This window comes from Bos indicus, chromosome 2, assembly GCF_029378745.1.
Source record: "Bos indicus isolate NIAB-ARS_2022 breed Sahiwal x Tharparkar chromosome 2, NIAB-ARS_B.indTharparkar_mat_pri_1.0, whole genome shotgun sequence".
Classification (NCBI taxonomy): domain Eukaryota; kingdom Metazoa; phylum Chordata; class Mammalia; order Artiodactyla; family Bovidae; genus Bos; species Bos indicus.
Genome location: NC_091761.1, coordinates 18,840,037 through 18,854,236, shown reverse-complemented (window position 1 = coordinate 18,854,236; position 14,200 = coordinate 18,840,037). Strand labels below are relative to the sequence as shown.

General features: G+C 38.6%; 1 protein-coding gene across 1 annotated transcript in view; it reads right to left on the bottom strand.

The window, feature by feature from the left end:
* PDE11A (phosphodiesterase 11A) overlaps positions 1 to 14,200 on the bottom strand; it is a 425,081-nt gene that overhangs the window by 365,824 nt on the left and 45,057 nt on the right. Inside the window, exon 2 of the mRNA XM_070798928.1 lies at positions 953 to 1,111. Within this exon, the coding sequence (XP_070655029.1) occupies positions 953 to 1,111 (159 nt within the window). The remainder of the gene's footprint in view (positions 1 to 952; positions 1,112 to 14,200) is intronic.

Here is a 14,200-nt window from a genome sequence, read left to right as displayed (position 1 = left end):
AGCCTTTCCTGGGATTTGGGCTGTGTAAATCTGACTAGACAAATGACCTCTCAATGAAAGACTCTCTTAAAAGTCTTTTTCCTTATAATCATATTTTATGTTGACCTTCTATACCAGAACATTTGTATTAATTTAATGCATTAGTAATCAGCACTGGCAAACAGCAATCTCACAGCCAGAAGGTTAAATTATAAAGTGCTTTTTAGAATCAAACAGGAGTATGGCAATCATAAACCTAAACAAATTAACTTGAGGTTTGCTTTTACCACAGATTTTATAAATATTCCACCAGGTTCTATTCAACATGAATGGAAAGAGATTCGAAGCCAGAACCTCAGCTCTTTGAAGCGCTCTCTTTTAAAATGAGCTGGTGGAGAAAATACTGGTGAGAAAACTCAACATTTCAGAGCAAAAAGTACATCATTTCTACCAAGGTCAGCTGCTCTTCAGGGACAAAAATAATGTCCTTTTTATTAGCAATTTGGAATAACAATTAAATAACATTCATTTTATTGAGATTTTTATAGAAGAACTGAGAAAATAATTCTTCACAGTGGTTATAAAAATATAAGAAAAGGGCTGAGTTTCTGAAACATAGTAATCTTTTTATCTCCCCTATCTTCCCTTGGGCTGTGTGTGCTGGTATTATGATCCTCAATTAAAAAGCTTATTTATAAGGAATACAAAGATTAGGGAATAACAAGAAGACTACTGGGGATTGCAATGAAAAGCAAGTTAAGGTGAAGATGAAGTAATTATTTTCAATTATACTACATTCTATGATATGGCAAAAAAGAGCTCCCATTATATTTCATATAATAGGAGAAAAAGTTATTTGATTCATGAATGGTCTAATCCAACAGCTATTCGCATAATTCCTGTCCTTTTCAGGGAGAATAGCAATCAGTGATCAAGAAGAAAAGTACAAATCACAAAATGCACGCAGTCTTACTTTTTCATCATCTTCAGTAAATGGAGCACCCTCAGGAATCTTATTGATCGCTTGGGCCACGCCGATGATCTCACCGTCACTGCTTCGGATAGGCATGCACAGTAATGACTTTGTCTTGTACCCAGTTAGCTTGTCGATTTCATCATTGAATCTTCGATCCTAAAAATAAGACAAGAGAGGGCATTAATTGCATGTGCCTTGTTGTCAAGAGGGAGAGAGAAGTGTATTTTTGTCTATTTCTGCGTATAAGAACTTATTGTTGGGAATGTCACCTCACTGATTTTTAATAACAAGAACAGATTTGATTGCATGTTGAATTCACCAAAGGAGTATAAATGAAAACAAATCACCCCCATAGTTGTTCCCCATGGTAAACGAAAAGAGAAACTTTAAACCCCACCACAACAACATATCCAAACTGGGGGAGCGGGAAGTGTTTTTTATAGAACTTCACACTATGCTATTTATTAAAATATGTTATTTCACATAGACAATGGCTACAAAGTATTATATAAGAAAAATACATAATAAATATATTAAGTATTATGAAAAATTGCAGAAAAGCACTACTTTTCTTCCAGTCAAATGATCCTGTGGGAAAAAAATAGAATGTATGAGTCCATACTGATACTTTTTAAATACTTTAAAAAATGTTTTTAATATAATGGGGAGGAAGGAGGTAACAGGTTTCTTTACAGAATGTTAGCTAAAAACACGGAAGAAATGATAAAATTATATAATACCTATTTTGCAACTACCAATGCAATAATGGATACAAGCAAGAATCATTAATCAACGATGCCAATCAAGATGCCAATACCATTAGGTGAAAAATTACTGTTAAGTTATTCACTTAGTCTCAAAGTGCTATCCCACAGATTCCTCATTAAATTCAAAGAGGAAAAGATGTCTTTTTATTAAAAGATCTGATGGACATAAGATTTAAAAAATGATCAAACTTACCGTCACCATTAATGGGACAAAATAGCACCATGTGCCTCCCTGATGTGGTGCTATAAGAAGGACACAACATCATCAAGAATGTGGGATGCTTTTGTCCAACCTCTGAATCTGATCATTCAGGAAAAGAAAATTAGGAAAGATGCAGATCATCAGTCGTTCTATCAGAAGCCTGACCTAGACTCTTCAAAAATGTCAGTATCATGAGAGATGAAATAAAGCCATGGGAGCTGTGCTGGTTTAAAGAAGACTGAAGAGATCTGAAACCTAAATGACATTGAAAAGTGTTGTGCAATTTAGGGGGAAGATGACTAGAGGAAGTTGAACAAGAACTTTATATATTAGGTAATATCATGTGTCAATATATAATTTCTTGGGTGTGATAGTGATATTGTAATGATGTAGAAGAATGTTCTTATATTTAGGATATGCATGCTAGAGTATTTTGAGATGAAATGTCATAATACCTTCAATTTACTTTCAAATGGAAAGCAAGAAAAAGGAAGGAATGAAAGAAGAGAAGGAAGGGAGGGAGGGTGGGAGGAAAGAGAAGGAAGGAAGGACAGAGTAAGAGAGAGAGAGCAAAGACTGGCTCCTGATAGGGTGCTGCTGTTGCTGCTGAGTTGCTTCAGTCGTGTCTGGCTCTGTGCGGCCCCATAGACGGCAGCCCACAAGGCTCCCCCGTCCCTGGGATTCTCCAGGCAAGAACACTGGAGTGGGTTGCCATTTCCTTCTCCAATGCATGAAAGTGAAGAGTGAGAGTCAAGACGCTCAGTCGTATCCGACTCTTAGCGACCCCATGGACGGCAGCCCACCAGGCTCCTCCGTCCATGGGATTTTCCAGGCAAGAGTACTAGAGTGGGGTGCTATTGCCTTCTCCGCCTGACAGGGTAATGGGGGCTAAAAACATTCCAAGGAAGAAGACGAACTGGATCCAGGCTCACTGTTTCAAGCTAGGGGCTGAACTGAGGCCTCTCCCAGTACTCTTGACATTTCCTTGTTGAAAGAGCCTTAAAAATAAGAAGCAAAGCACTGTCATCTACCACCATCTGGAACTGTGAATTTTATCTGACTGAGGGCCTACGGAGGCTGGCTGTGGACAAACTGAGAGCCCCCAGGGCAAACACTGTTGGCCTTCTACGAGTGTTGTGCTATCCCCACAATCAAAAGGCCTGGAGCCCTCTTCTACTAAGGCCTGATTCTGGTCCAGGACTTCTGGAGGCCATTCTAAACCCTTAGTTAGGAAGAGAGGAGCCCTAAAGGAGAGACAGAAATCAAAAGCCAAGCAAAGTAAATCGCCTGCTCAAAATGAGCCTGCAACCAAACTTTCAGAAAAACACTAATTTGCATTACTACTTCTGTGATTTTCGTTCACTTAGGAGCCACCATGTATCAGGCTGTGAGCATCATCCTGGCCGTCATGGCACATGCAGTCTAGCAGGCGAGGCAGGTGACAGGTATACAAATCTATACCATATATTGTGGTAACTGATACTGAGTAAGAGAGCAAGGTTCCATAAGACAGACTCAAAAGAAGGGATCTACTTTTCTGGGGATCAAGGAAGGTCTCTCTGAAGACAGGACAAGTAAGTTCAGACTTGATTCACAAGGAATAATTTGTCAGTCAAAGAGTGGTGGGGAAAACTTTCCGGGAAGCTGAAACGTTGCACATGTGAAGGTCCAGAAGCAAAAGAAAGCTTAGTAGTTTCCCCAGACTCAAAGGTCAAAGGCCAGAGAACAGGAAGCCAAAGGGAGAATGGAAGAGGAAGGCAGGAGCCAGGGAGTGCCAAGTCTTAACAGGACCAGGCAGGAGTTACATTATTCCTAATGGAAAATCACCAAAAATCTTGAAGCAGAAGGATGCGATGATTCATTTCAGCACCCAGTATTCTCTGAAAGCATCATCTCAGTTTATTTGTTCTCCTGCCACTGGTATATAAGATCTAAGACAGAAAAGCTTTTGTCTCTCATTTACTACCTCATACTGGCATTAGAGGTGCTCCACAACATTTTTCCTGAGTAATAGAACTTTTTTCTAAAAACTATATTGCAATTATGCAAAATATTAGAAAGTTAAAAAGGCCCTGAGACTCCATCATATTTCACTTCTTGGCATATATTTAGAGGTACTATTACACATGCACCATAGAGAGATGTACAAATGTTTACTGCAACATCAATTATGAAAAGAAAAAACCTGGAAGTCATTTGAATGGTCAACAGAAAGATACCTTATGATATCTTGTTTTGATACACTCTACAACAATTTAAATGAATAAACGAAAGCTTCTTGTATTAACATGAACAAATATCAAAAACATGTTAAATGAAGCAAAGTGCTACAATCTGATACCATCTATATAATACCACCAATATTTAAAAATAATGCTAAATATTATGTAGCAAAGTACACTGCATGCATAAGAATAATAAACTCTAAACTGATATGCATGGTTGGTTAGCTCCAGGGAGGAAGAGAGGAGATGGCATGAGGGAGAGAGACGGTGAGGCTTCAGCTCTTAACAACCAATTTTTCCTTGCTAAAAAACAAACAAACAAACAAACAAAAAAAAACTTTGAAGCAAATAGAGTACAATGTTGAGACTCTATAAACCTTGATGGCCCATTCTTATCTAAAAGTTTGAAATATTTTACAATAAAAGTTTAAGACTATTTTTTAAAAGTTAACTTTGTGGAAGATGAGATAGGGTTGGAATAGGAAAAACCAGTTAGGAAATGTCAGTGGTCCAGGTAAGGCAAGATGGTGGTCTGGGTTAAAAGAAAGCAGTGGAGGCAAGGAGAAATAGATGGGTACGTGAGTTCACAGTGCTTCCTGACACACTGGTTGGGGATGGGGGACTAGAGAAAGATGAAGAATCTTAGGTTTTAATTCGAGACGCTGCATACATGGAAGCACCATTTACTGGGATGGGGAACAGTGAGATGAAGGTGAAAGTCTACATATAAAGAAAGCCAAGAAGGTTGATAAAAACATTTTAAAAAATTTTTTAAAAAGGTTGATAAATCAGTGAGTGCATCCTGTGACCTAAATCAGTGGTTCTTTACTCTGGCTGCAGGTGAGAATTACCTGAGAAGGTTGACTCAATCAGGATGAAGCTTTGATTTTTAATTGGTTTTAAATGCTCATAAATGATTCTCATATGAGACCAATTGTCCAAAATGATGAAGAGCTTAGTCACTAGTAAGATCAATAAAGTTCGCTAATGAGAAAAAAGCCTTAAAATGGGAAGGAAGAAAGATGATGTCATGGCATGTATTTTGCTGGTTATATATTAGTGATGTGGACCCTGTGAGACTGGACTGGAAAATCCACTCTGGAATAGGTGAGCCTTTCTGCTCTTATCTTTGTGATGGTCTGTATCTCTGGAGAAGGGCCTCATCCACCACAATCCAACTCTGAGTTAATCAACCACCAAGACTATGGGGTATTCATTGCCAAAATAGTCAAAGCCACACGAAAACAACAGACATACAGGTGCCCGGTCGTGACTAAGGGGAACACAAATATAGTAAACCCTCTGCACCCTCTTTTCAACTCTCTACATTCACCTGATAAACTTGTAACTAGAGGAGAAAAAGATAATTATGTTGATATATGTGGTACGTGTTAATCTTCCAATTTAAAAGCTGATAAGAATGATTCATTTCATAAAGTCTTAATGGTTTTTTAAATATAATGCATGGTAAAACATACTTTGTCCATGTCTTCATCACACTATTTATGGGAATATTCTCCCAAATTAACTCAAAATTTGATATAATTCATCTAATGAGAGGTCAGAAGAGTTGATACAATTGCCTACCTCCCTAATTATATTAATCCTCTAGATTAATTTCCAATTTAAGAAAATTAAGAAAGCTGAGCCCAAAACTGAGGTATAAATTAATGGCAGGAGATGAAGAGAACTAAGGATAACTAAATAAAGGGACATATTACTCTGATATTGTAGAAAGAATGAAAGCTTAAAAATGGAAGATAGCAAAAAATAGATCTTGCTAGCCAAGCAGCGAAACTTAGGGCACTGTGGAACTCACAGTGTGGGGCCAGGTAGGGTCGGGGTGGATCTCTCAAGGAAAGCAAAATTTTTAAGCTGCCAGCCAAAGGATCAGTGTCCCAGGAAGAGGGAATAGTATTTAAGACTCGGAGGCAATAGAAAGCTGATGAATCTGAGGAAATGAAAGAAGTTGAAGATGGTCCTCTAGGGAAGAGCCAGAGATGGAACAAAACCCAGCAGCTGGAGGCTGACGAAAGGGTGCTTAGTAACCATGTTTTTGAATTGTAAATTTACCATAGAGGACGGGGGGAGTCACTAGAGGGTTTTAAGAAGGTAGGAGGGAGTAATGTGACTGATTCCTCATTTCAGAAAGAGTCCATATGGCTTAAATGTAAAGAATGAGCAGGAAACAAGAGATCCAGGTGAGAGAGATACCATCTCTAGACTGGGACGGTGGCTACTGGTGGGAGGGGTGATGGAAAGGACTGAGTTGAAAGATATTTAGGAGGTAGAATCAATAGGACTTGCTGATTAATTTGATGTAAGGTTGCTAATGCTATTTAATAGAGAAGTAAAAAAAATAACTCCATATATCCAGTGCAGAGATTCACTGAGTGATGAACACAGGAAGGGGACAAACGCTGAGGGGGAAATAAGAGTTCCCTTGTGGCTGTTCTGCGGTTTAATCATGGGCCATTCACGGGGTGGTCACGCTGCCATGTTTGAGACATAGATAGGTAGGCAGGAAAGTGTTCTAATCTCAGGAAAAGGACTTGGAATGCAAAGAAGAGACTAATTTTCTTTCTTTCTTTCTTTTTTTGGCCACTCAGCATGTGGGATCAAATTCACGTCTCCTGCAGTGGGAGCTTGGAGTCTTAACCACTGGGCCACCAGGGAAGTTCCCAAGAAGGGAGTACTTAGATAAGAATGAAGGACTCTGCTCAATAACTTTACCAGAGGTCTTCAGGAGTTCACCACACACACCAGCAAAGTTTCACAGAAAGCGAGGTAAGGAGGAGACAGGGGAAGTAAGAAGAGAAAAACACTGGGCCTGTTTATTGCTGGAAACGGAAACTTAAAAAGGAAATTAACAAATGCCTCCAGGTCGATAATGAAATACCACATAAAGAATGGTGTCCAATTTGTATTCATCTCCTGGAGGATTAAAAAAAAAAAAAAACAAGAAATGATCTACAACAGGAGAGATTTCTAATAAATTAAAGTAAGAGCTTCTTTAATAAGGTTGTTAAAATCTGGAATGAGTTTCTTATGATTGTGGCAGACTCTTCTTGCTTCAGGTATTTTTATGTCATAATATTTTTCCTACCACAGATATCTTAAGTGTAACTGTTCTTGAGAAGTGCAGGGATCCCAGTGCTTTCTGTGCAGAACTACCCTTTGCATTTGACACCTAGCTATGATTTTTAATATTTAAAAAGATCAAGACATAAGGCCAAAAGCAATTTTGTCTTTTATCAATGGAACTGACCTGTGCCCGCTACAGAGAGAACCATAGATAGATATACTTCTGAGCCAGGATCTTGGGCTTGCAGCCTCCTCTGCACATTCCTGGGTTGAACATGATGCCACAGAACATACCCAGAAAGCAGGTCCCACCCACAAGGTCCACTTAGGCTGTAGACAGACCTAACTTCTTCAGTCTGAGCCTCAGGTCCTTGAAAGAAAGAGCTACATTCATTGCACTCGAGAAACCCGGGCTGCCCCAGGGAGACATATTTCAGGGCCACGTAAGAAGCCTCAAAGCAAAAGGGAATCTATCCTGTCTTCTTTTCACTTTCTCAAAGAAGCCACTCAAGGCTCCCAAAGGCAGGAGCCAGAGCTAAGAATCTCATTCAGTTCTCAGAATCAGAGCAAGGATGCATCACACAAATCTCTTTTACTCTCTCTGTGTTTAAGAGCTCTCTCCCGAACACTTGAGAGTAAGATTATCCAGGGCTTGTGATTTAGCCAAGAACTAGTCTTGACCACCTATAAGGGTGATTGTTTTAACCACAATCTCCTCTACTCTGAGCCCTTCATAGCCAAGGTCATAGCCAAGGTTATCAAACTCTTCAAGTTTGAAAATGTCCACATGATGGGACATAGATAAGAAAGCATGTAAATACAAAAAAGCTTCTATTAACTCCATGAAACATTTAATGAATTTGTATCTGAGTTATTGTTTCCATAGATTACAAAGGAAAAGTAATACATGACACGTGTGTAATACTTCAGTCTACAGATGTTGTTAGGTGTTCATAAGAACCGAGCAGTTGCTAGCAACTGTTCCTGACACAGGGGTCACTTGCCGAGCTTTAGGTAACTACTCATGCCCTAGCCCCATCCTGACCAATTAAATCATAACTGGTGGGAGGAGGGGTTGTGCAGGGGATCTGACTTCTAATTGTTGGTCAGGGTTAAGAACCACAGAATTAGAGGTCCTTTAATAAGCCTAAGGCTGCCAGGGGTCTGAGGGACCTTGTGAACTACTACTTTAGAGTTTTCAGAACATTTGTTTGTTAGCTTTTGGTTTGGTTAGCTTGGTTATGTTTTCCACTGACTTTCTTCATAGGCTTAGTGCACTGGCCTGCATATCTTACCCAGAACCCTACTGCCCTTCTCCCAACAACAAAAGGTTTGAAGACCAAGTTCAGTCCCACATCTCATCTACATCCTCTTTCAAATGGCTTATGGAGCTGCAAATGAAGAGAAGTTAATGGAAATATAAAATATAAAATGAAAAAGTCATTGAAATGCAAACCAATAGATTGACCAACTGTCTGAAGCTTAAAACTGCTTTTATTGGTACATCAGTAACACCCATTTAATTCCAATTCATAGAAGCATCTCCTCACATTTATGACTGATCATAAAACCACTTATTTTCCCAAAATTGCTTGGAAAGCTAAGCTTTCAAAACTTTTGATTAGTCTTTAACAATTTAATATGTACTATTCTGCTTTTCTCCATACAAAGAAGTATAATTAATTGTTCTGAATTGATGGAAGGCTTGAGAATACACTGCACAAAAACAAAGACACGGCATATGGTAACTAGATAGCTAATGCTTTGAGCATCCAATTTGATACTTGCCGAGAAAAAGTGCAAAATTATCACTGTTGTTCTTAATATGTATTCACAGAATGTCATTGCTCAACAGCAAACAAAAATCTTCCCTCTGAATTCTTTTACACATACACACACACAAAAAAAATGTGTAGAGTTTTAAATACTACAAAATGTTCCCCAAAAGTATGTTTGTTTTTGAAGTGTTACTCTTTTAGGACCTGAAGCGGTGTGGTAGGCGATTCAGTTCAGTTCAGTCACTCAGTCCTGTCCGACTCTTTGCGACCCCATGAATCGCAGCACACCAGGCCTCCCTGTCCATCACCAACTCCCGGAGTTCACTCAAACTCACGTCCATCGAGTTGGTGATGCCATCCAGCCATTTCATCCTCTGTCGTCCCCTTCTTCTCCTGCCCCCAATCCCTCCCAGCATCAGAGTCTTTTCCAATGAGTCAACTCTTCACATGAGGTGACCAAAATATTGGAGTTTCAGCCTCAGCATCAGTCCTTCCAATGAACACTCAGGACTAATCTCCTTTAGGATGGACTGGTTGGATCTCCTTGCAGGCCAAGGGACTCTCAAGAGTCTTCTCCAACACCACAGTTCAAAAGCATCAATTCTTTGGCACTCAGCCTTCTTCACATTTCAACTTTCACATCCATACATGACCACTGGAAAAACCACAGCCTTGACTAGATGGACCTTTGTTGGCAAAGTAATGTCTCTGCTTTTGAATATGCTATCAAGGTTGGTCATAACTTTCCTTCCAAGGAGTATGCGTCTTTTAATTTCATGGCTGCAGTCACCATCTGCAGTGATTTTGGAGCCCAGAAAAATAAAGTCTGACACTGTTTCCACTGTTTCCCCATCTATTTCCCATGAAGCGGTAGGTGGTAGAGCAGTTTATAAATATGTACAAGTCAGCCTTATTTGTTTAATGCTTGAAGGACACACTTAAATTCATTTAAGTCTTCCAAACTGAATTAGTGGTTAACAGACACTATAAAAGAACTTAATATGAGGTTTAGAACCTTTGAACTTTTTATAACTTTTGCTTTTGAACTGTGGTGTTGGAGAAGACTCTTGAGAGTCCCTTGGCCTGCAAGGAGATCCAACCAGTCCATCCTAAAGGAGATCAGTCCTGAGTGTTCATTGGAAGGACTGATGCTAAAGCTGAAACTCCAGTACTTTGGCCACCTCATGTGAAGAGTTGACTCATTGGAAAAGACTCTGATGCTGGGAGGGATTGGGGGCAGGAGGAGAAGGAGATGACAGAGGATGAGATGGCTGGATGGCATCACCAACTCGATGGACATGAGTTTGAGTGAACTCCGGGAGTTGGTAATGGACAGGGAGGCCTGGCGTGCTGCGATTCATGGGGTCGCAAAGAGTCAGACATGACTGAGCGACTGAACTGAACTGAACTGATGAGGTTTAGAAACAGCCATTGTTATTGCCAAGTTACTTTTCTATTTGGTCATTGTTATTACCAAGTTGGGCTTCCCCGGTGGCTCCGCAATGAAGAATTCGCCTGCCAGTGCAGCAGATCCTGGTTCAATCCCTGGGTCAGGAAGATGCCCTGGAGGAGGGCGTGGCAACCCATTCTGGTATTCTTGTCTAGGAAATCCCATGGACAGAGGCGCCTTGTGGGCTACAGTCCACAGGGTAACAGAGTCAGACATGACTGAAATGACTTGGTATACACATATTACCAAGTTACTCTCCTTCAGCTGTGTTGCTAAAGTAAACTTGGTTTGCTGATCTTATTTCTCTTTTCTTAATTTCTCTTAGTTTGCACTTTTGTTTGGTCCTGTCTTATTGTTGTCATCATGGCTATTATTATTTATCTTTCTTTTTTTTTTAATTTTTTTTAATTTTTTAACTTTACAATATTGTATTGGTTTTGCCATATATCAACATGAATCCGCCACAGGTATACACGTGTTCCCCATCCCAAACCCTCCTCCCTCCTCCCTCCCCATACTAAGAGATACAAATATATCTTAAGACACAGGAAAATGGAAGAACCACAGCACAGCTGAAACCAAAGTTGGTGAGGTGGTAGGGTATGAAACAAAATGATGAAATCTTAAATTTCTTTAATAGATGGGACAGGTAGCTATTAAAGATACATTGTAAGTGTGCAGATAAATTGTATGTGGAGTTAAAATGCAACTCCATGCTCTATAAGATTTATTATGTATACTTAATATGTCTGAGCCAAACATCACCATATGAAGAGACAGCCATGGTAAGTCTGCAGGCTAGAAGTGCCTTTCTTCCCGGCACAGTGGAGCCATCTAAGGACTTTGGTCAATCAGGGAGGTGAGTCTACAGGTAGAACCAAGAAAGCCAAGAAGTCTGTGACTATGGACAAAGGACTGTCAACAGGGGGTTGTGGTTCAGACACCAAACAGTCAGGAACCAAGGACTACAGGAAAAGCCAAAGTCAAAAACAGTGATGCATGGAAAGCCAGGTCTAAATCAGGAGTCAAGATTAACAGTGACACACTAGAGATTTGGCCTCATTCACTTGTGTGACAAGGACCAAAGGAGAAGAGATTAGATTTGCGGCAACCAGAGGTGGGAGGTGGGCACAGAATTGGAGGAAGGTGGTCAAAAGGTACTAACTTCTAGTTATTAGACAAGTAAGTGCTAGGAATGTAATGTACAACAGAACAATTAACACTGCTGTATGTTAAACAAGAAAGTTGTCAAAGAGAGTAAATCCTAAGAGTTCTCATCACAAAGGAAAAGGTTTTTTTCTATTTCTTTACTTCTGTATCTATACAAGATCATTTATTGTTCAGTCTCTCAGTCATGTCCGACTTTCTGAGATCCCATGGACTGCAGCATGCCAGGCTTCCCTGTCCTTCACCACCTACCAGAGCTTGCTCAAACTCATGTCCTTTGAGTCAGTGATGTTATCCAACCACCTCACCCTCTGTCATCCCCTTTTCCTCTTGCCTTCAATAAAAGATCATAAATGTTCATTAAACTTATTGTGGTAATCATCTTATGATGTATTTCAGTCAAATCATTATGCTGTACACCTTGAACTTATACAGCACTGTATGTCGATTGTATCTGGATAAAACTGGAAAGAAAATTAAGTAAGGGCTCTGGGTTTAAAACAACACAAAAACCAACAAGGATCACCTCCAACAGAAAGCCTCTTTGTTCTTTCCACTCTGGGCAACAGAGACAACTGGAAAGTGGCCTCTAAATGTAACTGATTTGTAAACAGCTGTATCAATGGGAATCTGACTTCCCCACATTTATGAAAAATACAGTAATTTCTAATATGAAGTGTAAATGTTATATTTTAATACATATTTTAATTAGATTTTACTGTTAATAAATGGAAGTGACTGTTTCTGTATGACAAAAGCTTAATGTTAAAAAGTAATTTTTAAGTTTGCTTTTAAATGTTCTAAAAGTTCTAAAATATTTTAAAACTCATTTTAAAATGTTTTAAAAATATTTTAAATCATTATTTCTTGTGAGAACATGATTATAAATACATGATTACTTAATATTAAAATATATCTTAAAGCTACAATAATTAAAAGTATGACACTGGTTCATAAAATTGATGAAAGAGTAGAAAGTCAAATTTATATGTGTATATACATGTATGTATAGATGTGTGTGAATAAATGTATTTAATAAGAGCATAATTTCAAATCAGTCAGAAAATAATAAGTTATTCAGTTAGTCACATATTTGGGGAAAGTAAGATTCTTTTCTCACATTATACATCAAAGTTAATTGCAAGCTGAATAAGGAGATAAATATACTCATCTCTTGATGAACTGAAATTGTGGGACAGATTACTCAAATCCTGCCAAGACACATTTCTTATTTTAACATGATATACTATTAGAAAAACAGTCTGAATATTAATTATAATAGTCAGTAATATGAGAATGCATAGATCCCACATGCTATGCTATGCTAAGTCACTTCAGTTGTGTCCGACTCTGTGTGACCCCATAGACGGCAACCCACCAGGCTCCCCCGTCCCTGGGATTCTCCAGGCAAGAATACTGGAGTGGGTTGCCATTTCCTTCTCCAATGCATGAAAGTGAAAAGTGAAAGTGAAGTCGCTCAAGTCGTGTCGGACTCTTCACGACCCCATGGACTGCAGCCTACCAGGCTCCTCCGTCCATGGGATTTTCCAGGCAAGAGTACTGGAGTGGGGTGTCATTGCCTTCTCCGTAGATCCCACATATTATCAAATAAAGCCTAAATTTTCACTCAAAAAGTCATCGGTCTTATGTTCAAATGTTGGTCTTCTTTTCTACCAAACCTTTAACCAAAACAATCAGTAAAAGTAAGATCAATTCTATTTCTTTCAGTTGTTCATTTCAGCTAACATTGTTTTCTTTTTCTGGCTAATATTCTTACCAGAAATACAAATGGGGAAAAGTTTCAGTACAAGAATGAATACTGACATAATAAATGAAATCATCATTTACTTTCCCTGAAAATTATATTAACACATTTTTATAATTAAAAAAATTTAATGTCAAAAGTAAAATAATAAAAGAATTGAAGAAATATAACTGAAAATTTACCTCATCTCTTAAGGGGAAGTCTCTCAACCCATAATGCCAAAAGAAGGAAGCATAAATACTGAGAGATTTGACTAATAGAAATTAAAAATTTTAAATCTCAAAAATAATACAAAGAATTAAGAATAAAATAAAGTTGAAAAAATATAAACACACCTGGCTGACAAAGTGTTAAATGCTAAACATACAGAATTATTACAAATTAATTAGGAAAAAGGAGCAATAGGTAGGAATTGGAAATTAACAAAAGAAAATACTGATACGAAAAAAGTTTCATATTTCATATAAATATATGAAAACTGTCAAGTTACAACAGTTATAGTTTTTCTATAAAATTGGCAAAGATTTAAAATTTAAAGTGTCAAGATGCCTAACTTAATCAAAAGTTTTTGTGGAAATACTTTTGTATACTACATTGCTGGTGAGAATACAAATTAGTGCAATATACATGGAGGACAATAAGTATGGGCTTCCCTCATGGCTCAGCAGATAAAGAATCCACCTGCAAGGCAGAAGACACAGGAAACATGGGTTCGATCCCTGGGTCAGGAAGATCCCCTGGAGGAGGAAATGGTAACCCACGCTAGTATTCTTCCCTGAAAGATCCCATGGACAGAGGAGCCTGGTG